This window comes from Mirounga leonina, unplaced genomic scaffold, assembly GCF_011800145.1.
Source record: "Mirounga leonina isolate KUSES-001 unplaced genomic scaffold, KU_Mleo_1.0 Mir_174, whole genome shotgun sequence".
Lineage (NCBI taxonomy): Eukaryota > Metazoa > Chordata > Mammalia > Carnivora > Phocidae > Mirounga > Mirounga leonina.
In genome coordinates, this window is record NW_023270451.1 from 73,488,876 (window position 1) to 73,502,776 (window position 13,901).

General features: G+C 49.7%; 1 protein-coding gene across 1 annotated transcript in view; it reads left to right on the plus strand.

Moving 5' to 3' along the window:
* Positions 1 to 244: 244 nt before the first annotated feature.
* LOC118021128 overlaps positions 245 to 13,901 on the plus strand; it is a 106,868-nt gene continuing 93,211 nt past the window's right edge. Inside the window, exon 1 of the mRNA XM_035021177.1 lies at positions 245 to 1,101. Within this exon, the coding sequence (XP_034877068.1) occupies positions 1,044 to 1,101 (58 nt within the window). The 5' untranslated portion in view covers positions 245 to 1,043. The remainder of the gene's footprint in view (positions 1,102 to 13,901) is intronic.

A 13,901-nucleotide genomic window follows, 5' to 3' on the forward strand; every position in this document is an offset into this window, starting at 1 on the left:
AGCCCTCTCTGAATTAGTTTCTGAAAGTCAAAAATACGAAGCCAGTGATTAAATAAAGAACCAGAACTGAGGCTCTTTCTATTATTAAAGACCATTAATTTGCTTTCAGCAAAACGGTATCGTTACATTGGTGTTGCTAATTTGAAAATTATTTGGCTTCTCAGGAACTTTTTTTTTTTGGTATGTGATTTAAAATTTGCTTCGGTATTTATAAATTTAAAAAATTTGTACCAATTTTTATGTTTATGCTTATTCAAGTAACATAAAAATTTTAAGTCAACCTGGAAGGTCTCTGAAATTTTTTTCCTCTTAGGGGGACAATTTGTTACTCTAATTTGAGAAAAACTGTGTGATTTGGGAGGAAGATACTTGTGTTACGTACATATTATTGGCACTACAAATTTGTCTTCTGTTCTTCTCGGATTAATTTTATGTCTGCTAAATTTAGCTCCCCAATGATTTGTTATGCTTTTTTGGTATACTCCGCAGCACCTGGACAATACTGGGCACATAATAGCTGGTCAGTAAATCCTGGCAAAATGGGAGTGGTCCGGGCTCTGGGAGTGCAGTGAAACTGGGCATGGATTCAAAAGAAGTGAAGTGAAATGCATTCCTAGCTTGCAAGAATTCTTTAGCTAGTCTGTTAAGTTCTGATAGTATAAGGGTCTCTGCATCTCCACGGTGTGCAGAGGTGCTCAGTCAATGCTTCTAAAGTAAGAAGGTCTTATCCTTGGCAAAAGGAAGAAAAAAGTGAACAATGATCTTTAGAGCCCTGTACATGTACGTCTGTGTACCTTAGGACATGCCTTACATCTATACCTCCAAGTACACACACGTGTGCACACAGATACACGTACACGCTCTGTTTCTTTGCAAGGCAATACGATCGTCCAAAATAGAACACCACGATGGGGTAGGCCGTCCGAAGCCTTGTCCCCAGAAGGCTTTCCGTGCATCTGGAAATCTGACCTGAGCAGCTCAAAGCGGGTAATCCAATCCTGGCCACATTTTCAGTGAGTTCTCAAGTTTCGGCTGCCTTCCTGATGCCTACCCAGGGCTGCATTTCCCCATGGACCGTTTCAGAACAAGAACACAGCTCCGGTCAGTATGGGCTTAACTACAGCTGAAACTGTAGGCGGCTGGGGCAGCTCAGTCCTCCTGGAGGTCTGGTACACGACTGTCGGGGGCCAAGCAAGTCTTAGCTGACCCGCCTGTCGGAGGCCACGAGTGGGCTCCGTCCCATTTTCTAGGGTGCAGAAACTGAGCAAAAGGGAGATGCCGGCTTCTCGCCCCCCACTGGAACTCCAGGGCTGTGGGTCCAGACTGGTGCTAGGGGAAAAACCCCCTGTGGGTGGGGCCCAGGCATCTGAATTTTAACAAGATCCCCAGGAGATCCTGATGCCCACCAAAGTTGGAGAACTGTGGGCTCATTAAGGCACTCAGTGCTGGTGGCCTTCCCAGCTGACGTTCCAACGTGATCTCCTCTGGTGAGGGGCTCTCCCCCGCCCGCCCCCCAGCTTAGAACGGCCGGGGAATTGAGCCGTGGCCCCCTAACCTCCCTCCACCGCCAAACCCATCCTTGTTGCTGCTGCAGACTTTCAGGCCACGGAGGCGCGAGCTGCTCTGACATTCATACACCGGTCTCCTGATATAAAAAGTCTTCATGACAACCAGAGCCTTCCCCCGGCTCCCGGCTGCCTCCCACGACCACAGCTACAGCAGCTGCGTCTCCCTCCTTTCCACTGATCCCGTGCCCGTTGTGGAACGAGAGGAGGGCTACAGTGGCCGCCGTCTCCTAGCTCTTGCCCGTGTCAGGGGCTGCGAGGCTCGTCTAGATCAAGGGAACGATGATCGATATGAGCAGGCCAAGGGCAGGGTGCCAAGGACGACTCTGTTCTCCAGGATGGGCTCTGGTCTCAAAGAGGGAGGGTAGAATCAGGATTCTCTCTGGCCTTTCTGCTCTTCTTTCCATCTCTGCCTTCCTTCCCGTCGTCCCCTTGTCCATCACGTCGCTGCATTCTGGACCCGACATGAGTCTAGAGAGCGTACAGGCAAAAGTTTGATTGGCGGAGGGCTCAAGTAGCTTTACCTTCTTATCCTGTCTGGTCTTACACCCTTCCCTGTACCTTAAAGCTGGCGGAGGAATTAGGCCTTATCATCTTTTTCATTTAGTGCGCTTGTCACCCCATAAATAATCATTATTATTCTGGACGGCAAATACAGCTATTCCAGAAAAAACTAACCCGATCACAGGAAGACAGGAAGACAGCCAGCTAAAGCTGTCCTCCCATGGGCCTGGACGGCTAGATAGTTTCTTATGTTTGGCACACGAGGAGTTTCCATTTCTTTCTTTTTCTGATCGGGTCTACTAGGTGGCTGGACGTGGAGGTGCTTTCAACAAATTGAGTCCCTACGGCGTGCTCTGCTCCACCAGTGGCCTTTAAGCTGGCTTCTCATTAGCGTCCCCCAGGGAACTGTTGAAAGGGACAGTTGCCTACTCCTTGAGACTCTCGTGCAGTCAGCCTGGGATGGGGGCCTGGCATCTGTAGTTTTCATCGCCATGAGTTTGGGAAGCCCAGCCTACAGCACGATAAGCACCAGGGGGACAAAAGGATGAGGACACCCCACTGCCTTCCGGGGGCTCACAGTCTAGTTGGGATGGGTGCGTTAGACGCTGGAGCGTTATGTTCTATCAAGTTAATAATACTATAGAGCCCATGCTGGAAAAAAGACGTAGTAGGGGAGAGGCAGTCCTCTTCACAGTGTGTGACTGAGGGTTTAGATGTGAAATCCACTCACTTCCTAGACCCTTAATAGGCCACTTGTTTGGTCAAGGATCTGAGAAGGGGAATCACATGCTATGCTCAGAGGTTCACTGAGCTGGAAGGTGCCTTATCTAATCCCAAAGCCCTGGTTTATGGTTGAAGACATTGAGTTCCAGGGGGTGATGTGACCTGCCAGAGGCCACCCAGTGAGCTGTGGGCAGAGTTGGGTGAGGACCCAGGGCAAGCTCAACACAGCACACACAACTTCATCTCTGGGAGGGAGCATAGCACAGAACTTTTCCACAGAACCCGCTCTGGCAGCCTCAGCAATGTGCTCAGTGGGTGGCACAGGACGCTGGTAACTTGGGACCTCACCTCTTTCCACCTGCACCTCTCACAGTGGTCGAGTGGGGGAAATCCACAGGACGAGCTTTTGGACTTGGGCCTGAAATGAGTGCTAAGTGCATCTCTTGCACTGGGGTTCTGAGCCATCCCAAGGGCACTGGGGGCAGAGCCTACCACGCTGAAGGGTATACCCTCCCCCCCGCCCCACCCCTGACGTGTAATAATCCTGTTCTGGGAAAATCTAGTTAGCATAAACATCCACAGCAACACTGAAGCAGAGAGAGTCCACACTTGGCCCAACCATCAGTAGAACTGATGGGGGAGGAGTCGGCTAGGAGGAAAAGCAGCCTCAGAGATGAGGAAGTGAGTGGGAGAGGAGAGTATGGAAAAGAACAAGCACTATTGTTTTTGGAAGCTGAAACAATTGTCTCCCCTCTGTCTTGGCTGACACAGGAGAGGGTGCTAGGAGATGAGATTTCTCCTGAGTCTTTTTCTAGAAAGCCTGGGGGGTGGGGGGGATGGTATGTTCTCTATCACCTCCTTCATCCACCTGTTGGTGTCTTGGGTAATATGACCCAAAACAATTACACCAAGGTGCTATGCTCTAGGGAGGGATCTGCTGCCTCTTATAATTCCCTTGGATTGTAGATTTTACATTTCTCATCTTTATAATGTATAGCAGTATAATTAACTTCTCATCAGGTCCAGGGACTGAAAGGGACTGGTCTAACTTTAAAAGTCCTTGACACACACACACACACACACACACACACAAATCAAAGACAAAGAAAGCAAATGGGCATCTCCATGAACTAACGAGAGGATTCTTCCACCTCTTGGTATTTGCATATAGAAGGACAATTTTGCTAAGACAAGGCCATTTGTGAATTCTGCCTGCCGTATTTCCTGCAGGGAGGACTGATCCTGCTCTCTCCCTTCAAACCAAAGTTTTTCCAGCTGGAGACACTGGAAGACAGCTTATAGGTTCAGGCCACTCTGTTGTCAGTCAGAAAATGCTAAGGGCACCTAATTCAGGAGCTGGGAAGACCCAACATCTAGCCAACCTTGCCCTAGGCTGCTTTGATCTGGTATTGTAGAATAACTGGGCTCTTTTTTTATTTTTTATTTTTTGCTTTCTTTTTTCCTTCTTTTAACTGCATTATGTTATATCCGTTTCAGGTGTACAACATAGTGATTCAGCGAATCTATACTTTATCCTGTGCTCACAAGTGTAGCTACCCTCTGTCACCACACAACACTATTAAAATACCGTTGGCTATATCCCCTAGGCTGTACCTTTTATTCCTGTGACTTATTCGTTCCATAACTGGAAGGCTTTACTCCCACTCCCCTTTGCCCATTTTGCCCATCCTCTACCCCCTAGAGTAATTGGGTTTCTACCTTGCGCCAGGAACTATGCATCCACCATCTACCAGGACCCATTCTTGGAGCTGGTTTTCTGTTTTGTGGCCTGGCTCACTCACCTGCTAGTTCTGTCTCAGGGACTCTGAGCTGTTCTTGTCAGTTCTTCTCAGGCTCTGTGAATCCAAACCCTCTGTCTAGAACTCTTGGTTATTATGCCCCGTTGACAATCTAGGTTGTTCTATCACGGATCCGGAAAACCTTTAGCATTTGTGTTGGGCTGAATTATGGCCCCCAAAGATGTCCATGCTCTCATCCCTGGAACCTCTGAATGAATAGATTGGATTACATGGCAAATATCAGGTCCAGGCAAATCAAATATTTGCAGATATAGTTAAGATGACAGACTTTAAAATGGGGAGATTATCATGGACGATTGGGCCCAGGTGAGCCCAGTCTAATCGCACGAGCTCTTAAAAGCAGAATTTTCTCTGGCTGAAGAGGGAGAGGTGTGGAGGAGGAGGAAGGCGAGAGAGATGGCAAGTCTGAGGAGGATGTGGTGCACTGTTGCTGGGTGCCCACAAGCAAGGGCCGGAGAAAGGCCTCTGCGAGGTAGGTGTATTTCCAGCTCCCAGCCTGCGAGGAAATAGGGACCTCAGTCCTAGAACTGCGAGGAATTGAACTTACTTATGTAACGACCTGAATGGGTTTGGAATCAGATTCTCCCCTAGAGCCTCCAGAGGGAACACAGCCCTGCTGATAGCTTGGTTTCAGCCCAGTGGGACCCGCGTGGGACTTGTAACCCCCAGAAACACTGAGATAATAAATTTATGTTATTTTAAGCCACAAACTTTGTGGTAGTTTGTTACGAAAGCAACAGAAAACACCACACCTCATTGTGGTATTTAACTAACATAATTATAGCGGAAGCAAAGAATATACAGTAATCCCTTGAGATCACCAGTACCCATAAAAATTAGTAAGGCGCTTACTAATCAGTTCCCTGATTTTCTGGATTCATCCCCCCCCCCCCCAAATTTATCACCGTTTCTTCTCATGCCTCGTGTTTTCTCACCCAGTAATCTCCTAGTGTTGCTAAAGGTGGGCAAGGATTATCAGGAGATGAGCAGCTTATGATAATACCTTCTATTTCGTGATTGCTTATCATGGTTCATTAGCTTTAGAGTCATCATTTCATTTTCAGTCCACGGTAACCATGTGAGAAAGTTACTGTTGTCATCATTTTACAGAGGAGGATGCTGACTTGAAGCTCAGAGAGGGTAAGCGACTTGCCTCAGGCTGCCGCTTGTTGAGGGACTGGGACCGGGATCCAAACCCAGGGTTGTTTGAGGTCAAGGCCCCACCCACCTTTCCAACTTCATCTTGTTCGGCTCCTTCCTCACCATCTCCTCACCCTCTCGCTTGGGCCACTCCAGGGGCCTCTTTGTATTCCTTAAACCCATGTGACACTTTTTTTTTTTTAAGGATTTTATTTATTTATTTGAGAGAGCACAAGCAGGGGGAACAGACTTCCCGCTGAGCAGGGAACCTGACTCAGGACTCGATCCCAGGACCCTGAGAACATGACCTGAGCCGAAGGCAGACGCTTAACCGACTGAGCCATACAGGTGTCCCTCCATGTGACACTTTCCTTATCTGCTCCCCTGACCTCTGGTTCCCTCTTCCTGGGTCCCTTTTCTACCTGAATCTGTACCCAACTGGCCCATTTCTGGTCTTGGCGTCTTGGCTTAAACGTCCCCTCCTCAGGCTCTCCCCCCCCCAGTAGTCTCTCCTAGCACTTAACAGGGATTCTAATTACATTTACATTTGGTTAGTTGCTCGTGGGTTGCTTATGTGCTCTCCACACTGAGGTCAGTAGGAGGAGGACTGTCCCGCTCGGCGTGGGGACTCTGAGGCCTAGCACAGTGTCTGCTTCGAGTAGGCGTGTTGTAAGTACGGACTGAGTAAATGTTCAATACCGCCTTTCCGCCAGGGGGCCGGCTCAGCTTGCTAATGCTTGTGCCCGGGTGTGAGTGCCTATGAGAACCCCTAAGACAAAGAGAACACCTGTTGTGTTTCTGGAAGTATGTATTGCGTTCAGATGCTTTTTTAGTCCTCTGGGTTTCCATTAACGAGCTTCGATGATGGGGTAGAAGAGTCTGGGGGCTGTTCGCCTTTCAGGCCCTTAAAGGAGGCACAAAAGGAGGTTCTTCTAGGCACAGAAAAAAAGGGAACTTTCTGTGGTGTCTGGAGAGCAGGTTGGTCCCAGACACCATCCTTCCAGCCCCTGTGGCTGTCCCCTCTGAAGAAGAGCTGGGAGACTGAGTGACTTCTAGAGAATTCCGGGGGCTCTAAGTTAAGCAGATGAGCAGCCGGCTGGGCTCTTCATACAAGTAAACAAACAGCTCCAAGTTGTGGGGAAGGTGTGAGGCCCGCAGAAGTCTGCCTGTGGGGTTCCCACCCCCCGGTTCACTGGCCCATGAGCACTCCTGCGTCCGACGCGAGACACAACCAATCTCCCCGACCTCCTGGAAGCCCAGCCCCACGTGGCACTTGGTCATTAGCAGCTGCAGGCTCCCCACTGGCTCCCAAGCATCCCAGGGTCACCGTTTTCACGTCAGCCATGCCAAAGAGCAAGTTAGCACAGTCTGGGGTGGTCGCTGAACGCTGATCTATTGGTGGTGGAAGCTTACATTTGGGTCCTATGAAACGAACCTTCCTTCTCATCCTTTACGGAGAAAACAGGCAAATCGCCCGTGGAGAAACCATTCTCCTCCTGCTAGATTGCAGGGATTCCTGGGGATTTCGATGTCCGTGCTGACAAGTGATTGGCCCACTCTGTGTTTTTTGGTTTTGGCTTTGTTTTTACGGTGTGGCTTTGTCTCTGGGCTAAAGCGGTATCACACTGTACATTTTAGTAACAAGGCGCTGATGAAGCTTCGGAGCTGTCGGTGGAGATGGGTGATGAGACAAAATGATTCGGGATGTTTCCTCACAGGGAGGTTTGCCCCCAGCAGGGCTGCATCGGGTGCTTCTGGAGGGTCTGTGCTTCCTAGGAATGTCTGAAGAATGGAATCAGGCTGTGCCGTGCGCTGGGGGGTGGTGGGGGAAGCAAGAGGGGAAAAGGGGGGGCCTGTGTTTCCGAGGTCCTATGAAGGGCCAGACATGGTTTAGGGCAACTTAGGAAGACTGGCCTCATTTAGTCTGTGGTGTCCCTGATCCGTTTGGGAGCGCTGCCTCCATCTGCCTGGCAAGGGGACCAGGAGGCAGAGTCTGGCCAGAAAACTGAGCTTGAAGACATCTGGAGCCCCGATGATGGGGGAAATAGCACATCCCTCTCCGAGCGGACTCAGGAAGTCCGGATTCAGCGTGGGGACTCAGTCCTGAGCTGCACCGGTTGCATACGCTCTCCTTGGCTTCGGTCACGGACTTTGCAACTGGGTCGAAGCGCCAGCCGGGGTAAAGACAGCCAGGTTTCTCTGTGTCCAGAGCAGGGGTTCTCGAGCTAGGGAGGATCAGAACCGCAGAGGCTGGGCTCCCCACCCTGACGTTCTGATTTCACAGGGCCAGGGGATGAGTGGGGGCTGAGAATTTGCATTTCTCACAAGCTGCCAGGTGGTGCTGAGGCTGGTCCAGGGACCTCGCTCTGAGGACCCCTGTTCTAGAGCATTTAGAGAAGGAGGTCCAGCTCCATGCAGGTCTCCCCCTTCCTGAAAGTTCGTGTTACCCTACTTTGCTTTTACAAAAGACCTACATTAGTACCTGGTCTCACCAACCGAAAGAAATCTGATTGTTTTTAGGGAAAAAAAGGCGAAAAGCGCAATAGCCTTCAGCGTTGGTTTTGCCCTGGGCTTTATAGAAGCAGCGGCACCCCGATCCCTGAGAATGGTGCCACCGAGCCCTGTCCCTGCGAACCACACGTCTCCCCCATCAAGCTACCGGCTTTGAACTGTGAGCATCTGCGGTTTATCTCGATTTGTTTTGTGCATCTGTCAGCAAGATGTACCCTAAGGTACCAGAAAAGCCTCAGAGAGGTGATTTTTTTGGGTCTGGGAATGCTTAAAATTTTTTCCATATAAATTAATGGTACTGGAGTTGCTTCTTTGCTTGATGCCATGTTGGCTAAGGGAAAGATTCCTAGGAATGCCCTACTTTCGGACAGCGGGGGACACCTGCACTTCCAAAGGGCCAGGTTTTTCTGGGGGAGGGGTTGCTCCTTGCCAGAGCTGGACCATGGAATCCTCTGGGCTCTGTCCCTCCTTGCTGACCAGGCTGCTGAGGATAGGGACAACAATGGATAATCTATTTCTGATGCTTTATAATTCTATCCTCTCCGTACTTTGCAAAGCTTTTTAATTTCCCTCTTATTAAAATAAAAAGGAGGAGGATCCTGCGTCCTTGAAGACAGATGCCTTTTTAGCTTTGCTTTGGGAGGGGGGCTCTTAGCTACCTACAAAATGAGCATCTTGGGGAGCCAGTGAACCAACAGTCACTGTTCTCCTAGGTCAGGCTGAGACCCCGGAGTCCAGCAGCATGGGACCTTCTGGTCATTACCGTTGTGATGCCAAATGTTTTAGAGCGGCCCCCAGGGAGATGCAAACGAAGGTAGGTGAGAGACAGACAGGATCTTGGCGATAGGTTTGGTAGATGGGGGAAGGGAGGCAGTGGAAAATCGCATTGGCGGGGGTGGGGGTGGGGGGTTTTATTTTCACATCTGGGAGGAAACTGTCTTCGTAGCAACAAACTTCTTTCCAGGTCCTGGTTTCATAAATTGACCTTACTGGAAGGAGGGATGAAGGGCATTGTTAAGGGCATGGGCTCAACCCTTCCCTGTCCCCTTTATAAAAAGGGCCTAAAGAGAATCTCTACTTGAAGGGACAGGACCCTTTGACAGTTTAGCACCTGGCCTGGCATGTGGCCAGCACTCCGTAACCAGTGGCTGCTGCTTTCGTGGATCTGTGGTCCAAACAGGCGTTTACCATCTGGGGCGTCCGAGCATTGTCGATGTGCCTGGGAGAACGGGCTCTTCCTGTTCTCCTCTCTGAATAGGACCGAGGCCGATGCAGGCAGGCAGCAGGTTTTGATGATTAGCTGGAACCTGGGCAGCCACACTGGGCTACAGAGACTCTAAGGGAGGCTTTTAGCTGAAGTCACTGCGTTAAGGTGTTGGTTGCTGGGGGAAAACCGGGCCCTTGCCTCCACAGAACTCAGAGACCGCAGGAATCTGGGCAGCAGGCCCTTCCCTCCTGTCTCATCTCCGGCTTCGCACAATGCCTCTGGGGCAAGCTTAGCTTGCCGCATTGCTGTCGCTTTGGTGGCGAGTGGGAGGAAGGAGACTCAAGGCCATGATGGGCTAGCTCCAGCCGCCCGCACCAGCCACTTCCACATCCTTCTCTCGGCACCCACCGAAGAACTGAGGGGCCCTGGAGGTCCCAGAGGCTGTGGACACAGGCGGGTGGGTCCTGGTGGGTCCTGCAGTTCTGATTTGCCATTGGACCACTTTCTCCTCCAGGGATTCAGTGTCCTCAGGAGGCCCCTCGCTAGCCCACAGTTCTGCATTCTGAAACCTCTCCTCCGTCCATCCTGGTGGATTTCCCTTCAAAGTGGGCCTCTCGTGTCTCCGTCCTGGAGGCTTCATTCAGGGGGAAGGACTGAGCACCTCCTCTCTGCGGATGGCTTGCTGGTCGAGCCTGTGTGATGAGTCAAGCCCAGGCCCTGGTGTCAAGCCCACCCAGGCACATCGTTGGTGGTGACAAAAGTGGGTCTCTGGCTCTCCGCGTGTGCCCACGTGTTCCTAAGACCCTGGTGGCAGTGGCCTTGGGGCTTGGCCTGTGTTGCCACAGCAGGAAGGGTAAAGGTGAGGCAGTTGGCCGGCCCCCCACTTTAATTAAAGCAGGGGAAGAGACAGACGCCGTCTCTGGCCCGAAGGAGATGCAGCTTCACGCAGAAGCCTGGATGGTGCCCTCTGGCTCTCCCTGGCTTCTGCTCGGGGATGGCATGTTTGAGCAGGAGACTTGTTTTTCTGAAAACAAAATTACCTTACCATTTTCCATGCAGGGAAAGGCAAACGCCAGGCCTGGCAGTGGGTCGGTTTCTCGGCGTGTGGGTGGATGTGAGGGAGCCACAGAGCTGGCAGCCTCGGAGGGTCTGCTCGGTCCTCCCCACTGCTCCTCGGGGCTCTGCCTGGCTCTGCCCAGCGATGGCCAGATGCCCAGCTGGAGGAAATCAAGTGCTTTCTTTCGTCTTCTTTCCAAAGAGGTCTGCGTGGACATTCTAGAATCTCCTGGGGAGGGGTGTGGGGGCACAATCAAACATCAGGCCTTGGATCCTCTAACACGCAGCTGACCCCTTCTAGCCCTCCCATGCTCCTGAGAATCCCTCTGTGTAATGAGAGCCGGTACTCAGAGCAACATGGGCTTGGGACTGGTGTGGGGACTGAGGAAAGGGAGAGAATGAATTGCCTGCCTTCTCTCACTCCCCTCCAAAACAGTTCCTGAGCCCCTGCTGTGGGTCTGGCACTCTCTGAGGCACTGGGATATTGCCATGGAGGGTAGGCAGAAAGACGGCACTTGCTGACATCCTTGGGAAGTTTGCCATTAAGGTGAGCCTGTGAGAGCATCTGGTTGGCGGGTGGGGGGGGGTGGGGAGGCTGACAACCCTTCCGTTAACCTGGAAAGCCATTACTGTTTCTCTGGGGACCCCACCCCAAGTAAGATGCTTGGAATCAGGAGTGTTCAAGGTGCCTCCAACAGAGTTTTTCTACTCAGTTGACCAGAGCTATGTGCCCAGAACTTGGGTTATGGGCTTAATCCCCAGGGAGAACAGGTAACTGATCAAAGAGGGGAAAAACCATTCACAGGCAGTTACCTTGCAAATTATGTCCTTGGTTCTGGGAGATGAGGCTCAGGGTAGCCCTGTACACTCCTGGAGTGGGGGGACAACATAAGTGAAAGTTAGAGATGTGATTTGAAGGTCTAGAGTGAGGCATGTCTAGGGGAGCTGGCTGACCCAAAGAAGCATCACAAAATGATAATGGTGTTGGCCTCCCCAAAGTCTAGGGTCTGCTCCTAGCCCTACAGGCTCAAGGTTTGATTCAGTCGGCACCACGAAAGCAGATCCAATGCTTGAGAAAGATTTGCTCCAACCAAATATATAGGCTTTTGGATGAAAACAAAATGCCACTTTCTTGATTTATATTGAAAAACACAGATGCCACAGATAAAATAAAATAATGGCCTATTCCTGTCTCTTCCTATAGAACAGTCTTCAGGCCAACTGTCAGTGGTAGATTGCTTAGTGAGTCTGGAATCAGACAAATGGAACTAGTTAGATGGCTTTGTGTTGACTAGCCTTGAGTTGTGAGAGTGTGATCAATCATAACCGTATGTGGGATAGTCACTTGCTTTGATGAGCTTGTAACAGGCAGCACCTCATTCTTGGACACACCTCAGGTGAGGATGCCAACCCCATTTCTGGTGGCATGTTCTTGCTTCATCTCTGTTATGCCTTTAATCCAGTCTTAGAGGGTTGGAGTCATTCTGTCTCTTTCAGGAGACTTTGTCTCTACTGCGGTTCTCCTTGCATAGAACTTATTATTTAATAGGACAATCTCACATCCCCTGGAAACTTTTTGTTGTTCCCATGTACTGCCAAACAAGAAAAAACTAACATGTCTTCATCAAACACAAAGACCAGACCATCGATCACTGATTTTTAAATTGGCCAAGACTTAAGTCAGAAATTCTTCCTCTTACAGATGGTGGAACTTTGTTAGTAAAGTGAAGAAGTCTGACTTACCCTAATGTATGTGATTAGTGAGCTTCATGTCACCACAGACTATTCTTTTTGAGTTTGGAATGAAATGAAGTTATCTCTCTTCATTGTCTTTAAGCCAGAAAAATTCTGGGAAGCTGTCTGAGTGTGATGGTTAATTTTATGTATCAACTTGACTGGCCTTGGCATGCCCAGATGAAGCATTCTTTCTTTTATTTTTTAAAGATTTTTTTTTTAAATTTATTTATTTGACAGAGACAGAAATAATGAGAGCAGGAATGCAAGCAGGGGGAGTGGGCGAGGGAGAAGCAGGGAGCCCGATGTGGGGCTTGATCCCAGGACGCTGGGATCATGACCTGAGCCGAAGGCAGATGCTTAACGACTAAGCCACCCAGGCGCTCCTGAAGCATTATTTCTGAGTGTGCCTATGAGGGAGGGTGTGTCCAGATGAGACGAGTATTTGAGTCCATGGACTCAGTAAATACATAGTCCTACTCAATATGGTGGGCATCATCCAATTTGTGAGAAAAAAGAAGGCGGAAGAAGGAGGAATGCACACTTTTTTTTTCTGCCTTACCGCTTAGGCTGGGACATCTCCTCTCCTCTTCTCTCCTGCCCTTGATTGGGATTTACACTGTTGGCTCCCCTTGTTCTCAGGCCTTTGGACTCAGTAGTTTATACCACCATCTTTCTTGGGTTTCCAGCTTGCAAATGGCAGGCAGATTGTGGGACTTCTCAGCCTCCATAATTGTGAGCATGTGTGTGGAGCGCCTATTGGTTCTATTTCTTTGGAGAACCCTGATTAATACACTCAAGGTTGGAAAACCTCTACAAATTGGATTGGGAATTCCAGGTTATGGGGATAAGCTTTTGGGGACTCAGAACATAGACTTCTTATAGAAGTACAAGGAGGCCAGGTTCCCCCATGTTCTACTGGGCTCTACTTTGAGAACTGTCTAAGACCGTCCTACTTCTTTCCTTGATGGAGACTTGGGGCACCCTGCCAGGAATATCAATGACTCTTACCTCAGTAAAAACAGGATTTTGTGCCAACCACTTTCTCCAATCTTAGGAGGCTTTATCCTACAACCCAGATACTAGACATACGTAGGATATATACTGAAAAAAATCTAGTAAAGGGTATAAAAAATGAGCTCCCCAGCCAATGAGTACTTTTTTTTTTTTTTTAAAGATTTTTATTTTTATTTATTTATTCATGAGAGAGAGAGAAGCAGAGGGAGAAGCAGGCTCTCCGTGGAGCAGGGAGCCCGATGCGGGACTCGATCCCAGGACCCTGGGATCATGACCTGAGCCGAAGGCAGACGCTTAACCGACTGAGCCACCCAGGCGTCCCGAGTACTTTGTTTTTATTCATTTGATGCATTTATCCAACACCAACTCATAAGTTCTTTGGAGAGATGGAAATAGTGTTCCTGCCCACAAGGAATATATAATCTACTTAAGGACATAAGGCACAGGATCAACATGGACAAAACTTTGGCTTGGACTTAGCAGATCTGGGTCCAGGGCACTGCCTCAACACTGCTTACTAGCTGTGCAACCTTGGGTAAACCTTGTCAATTCTCTGAGTGTCAGGTTCCTCACTGATTCATTCATTCATTCATTCATTCATTCATTCATTCATTCATTCATTCA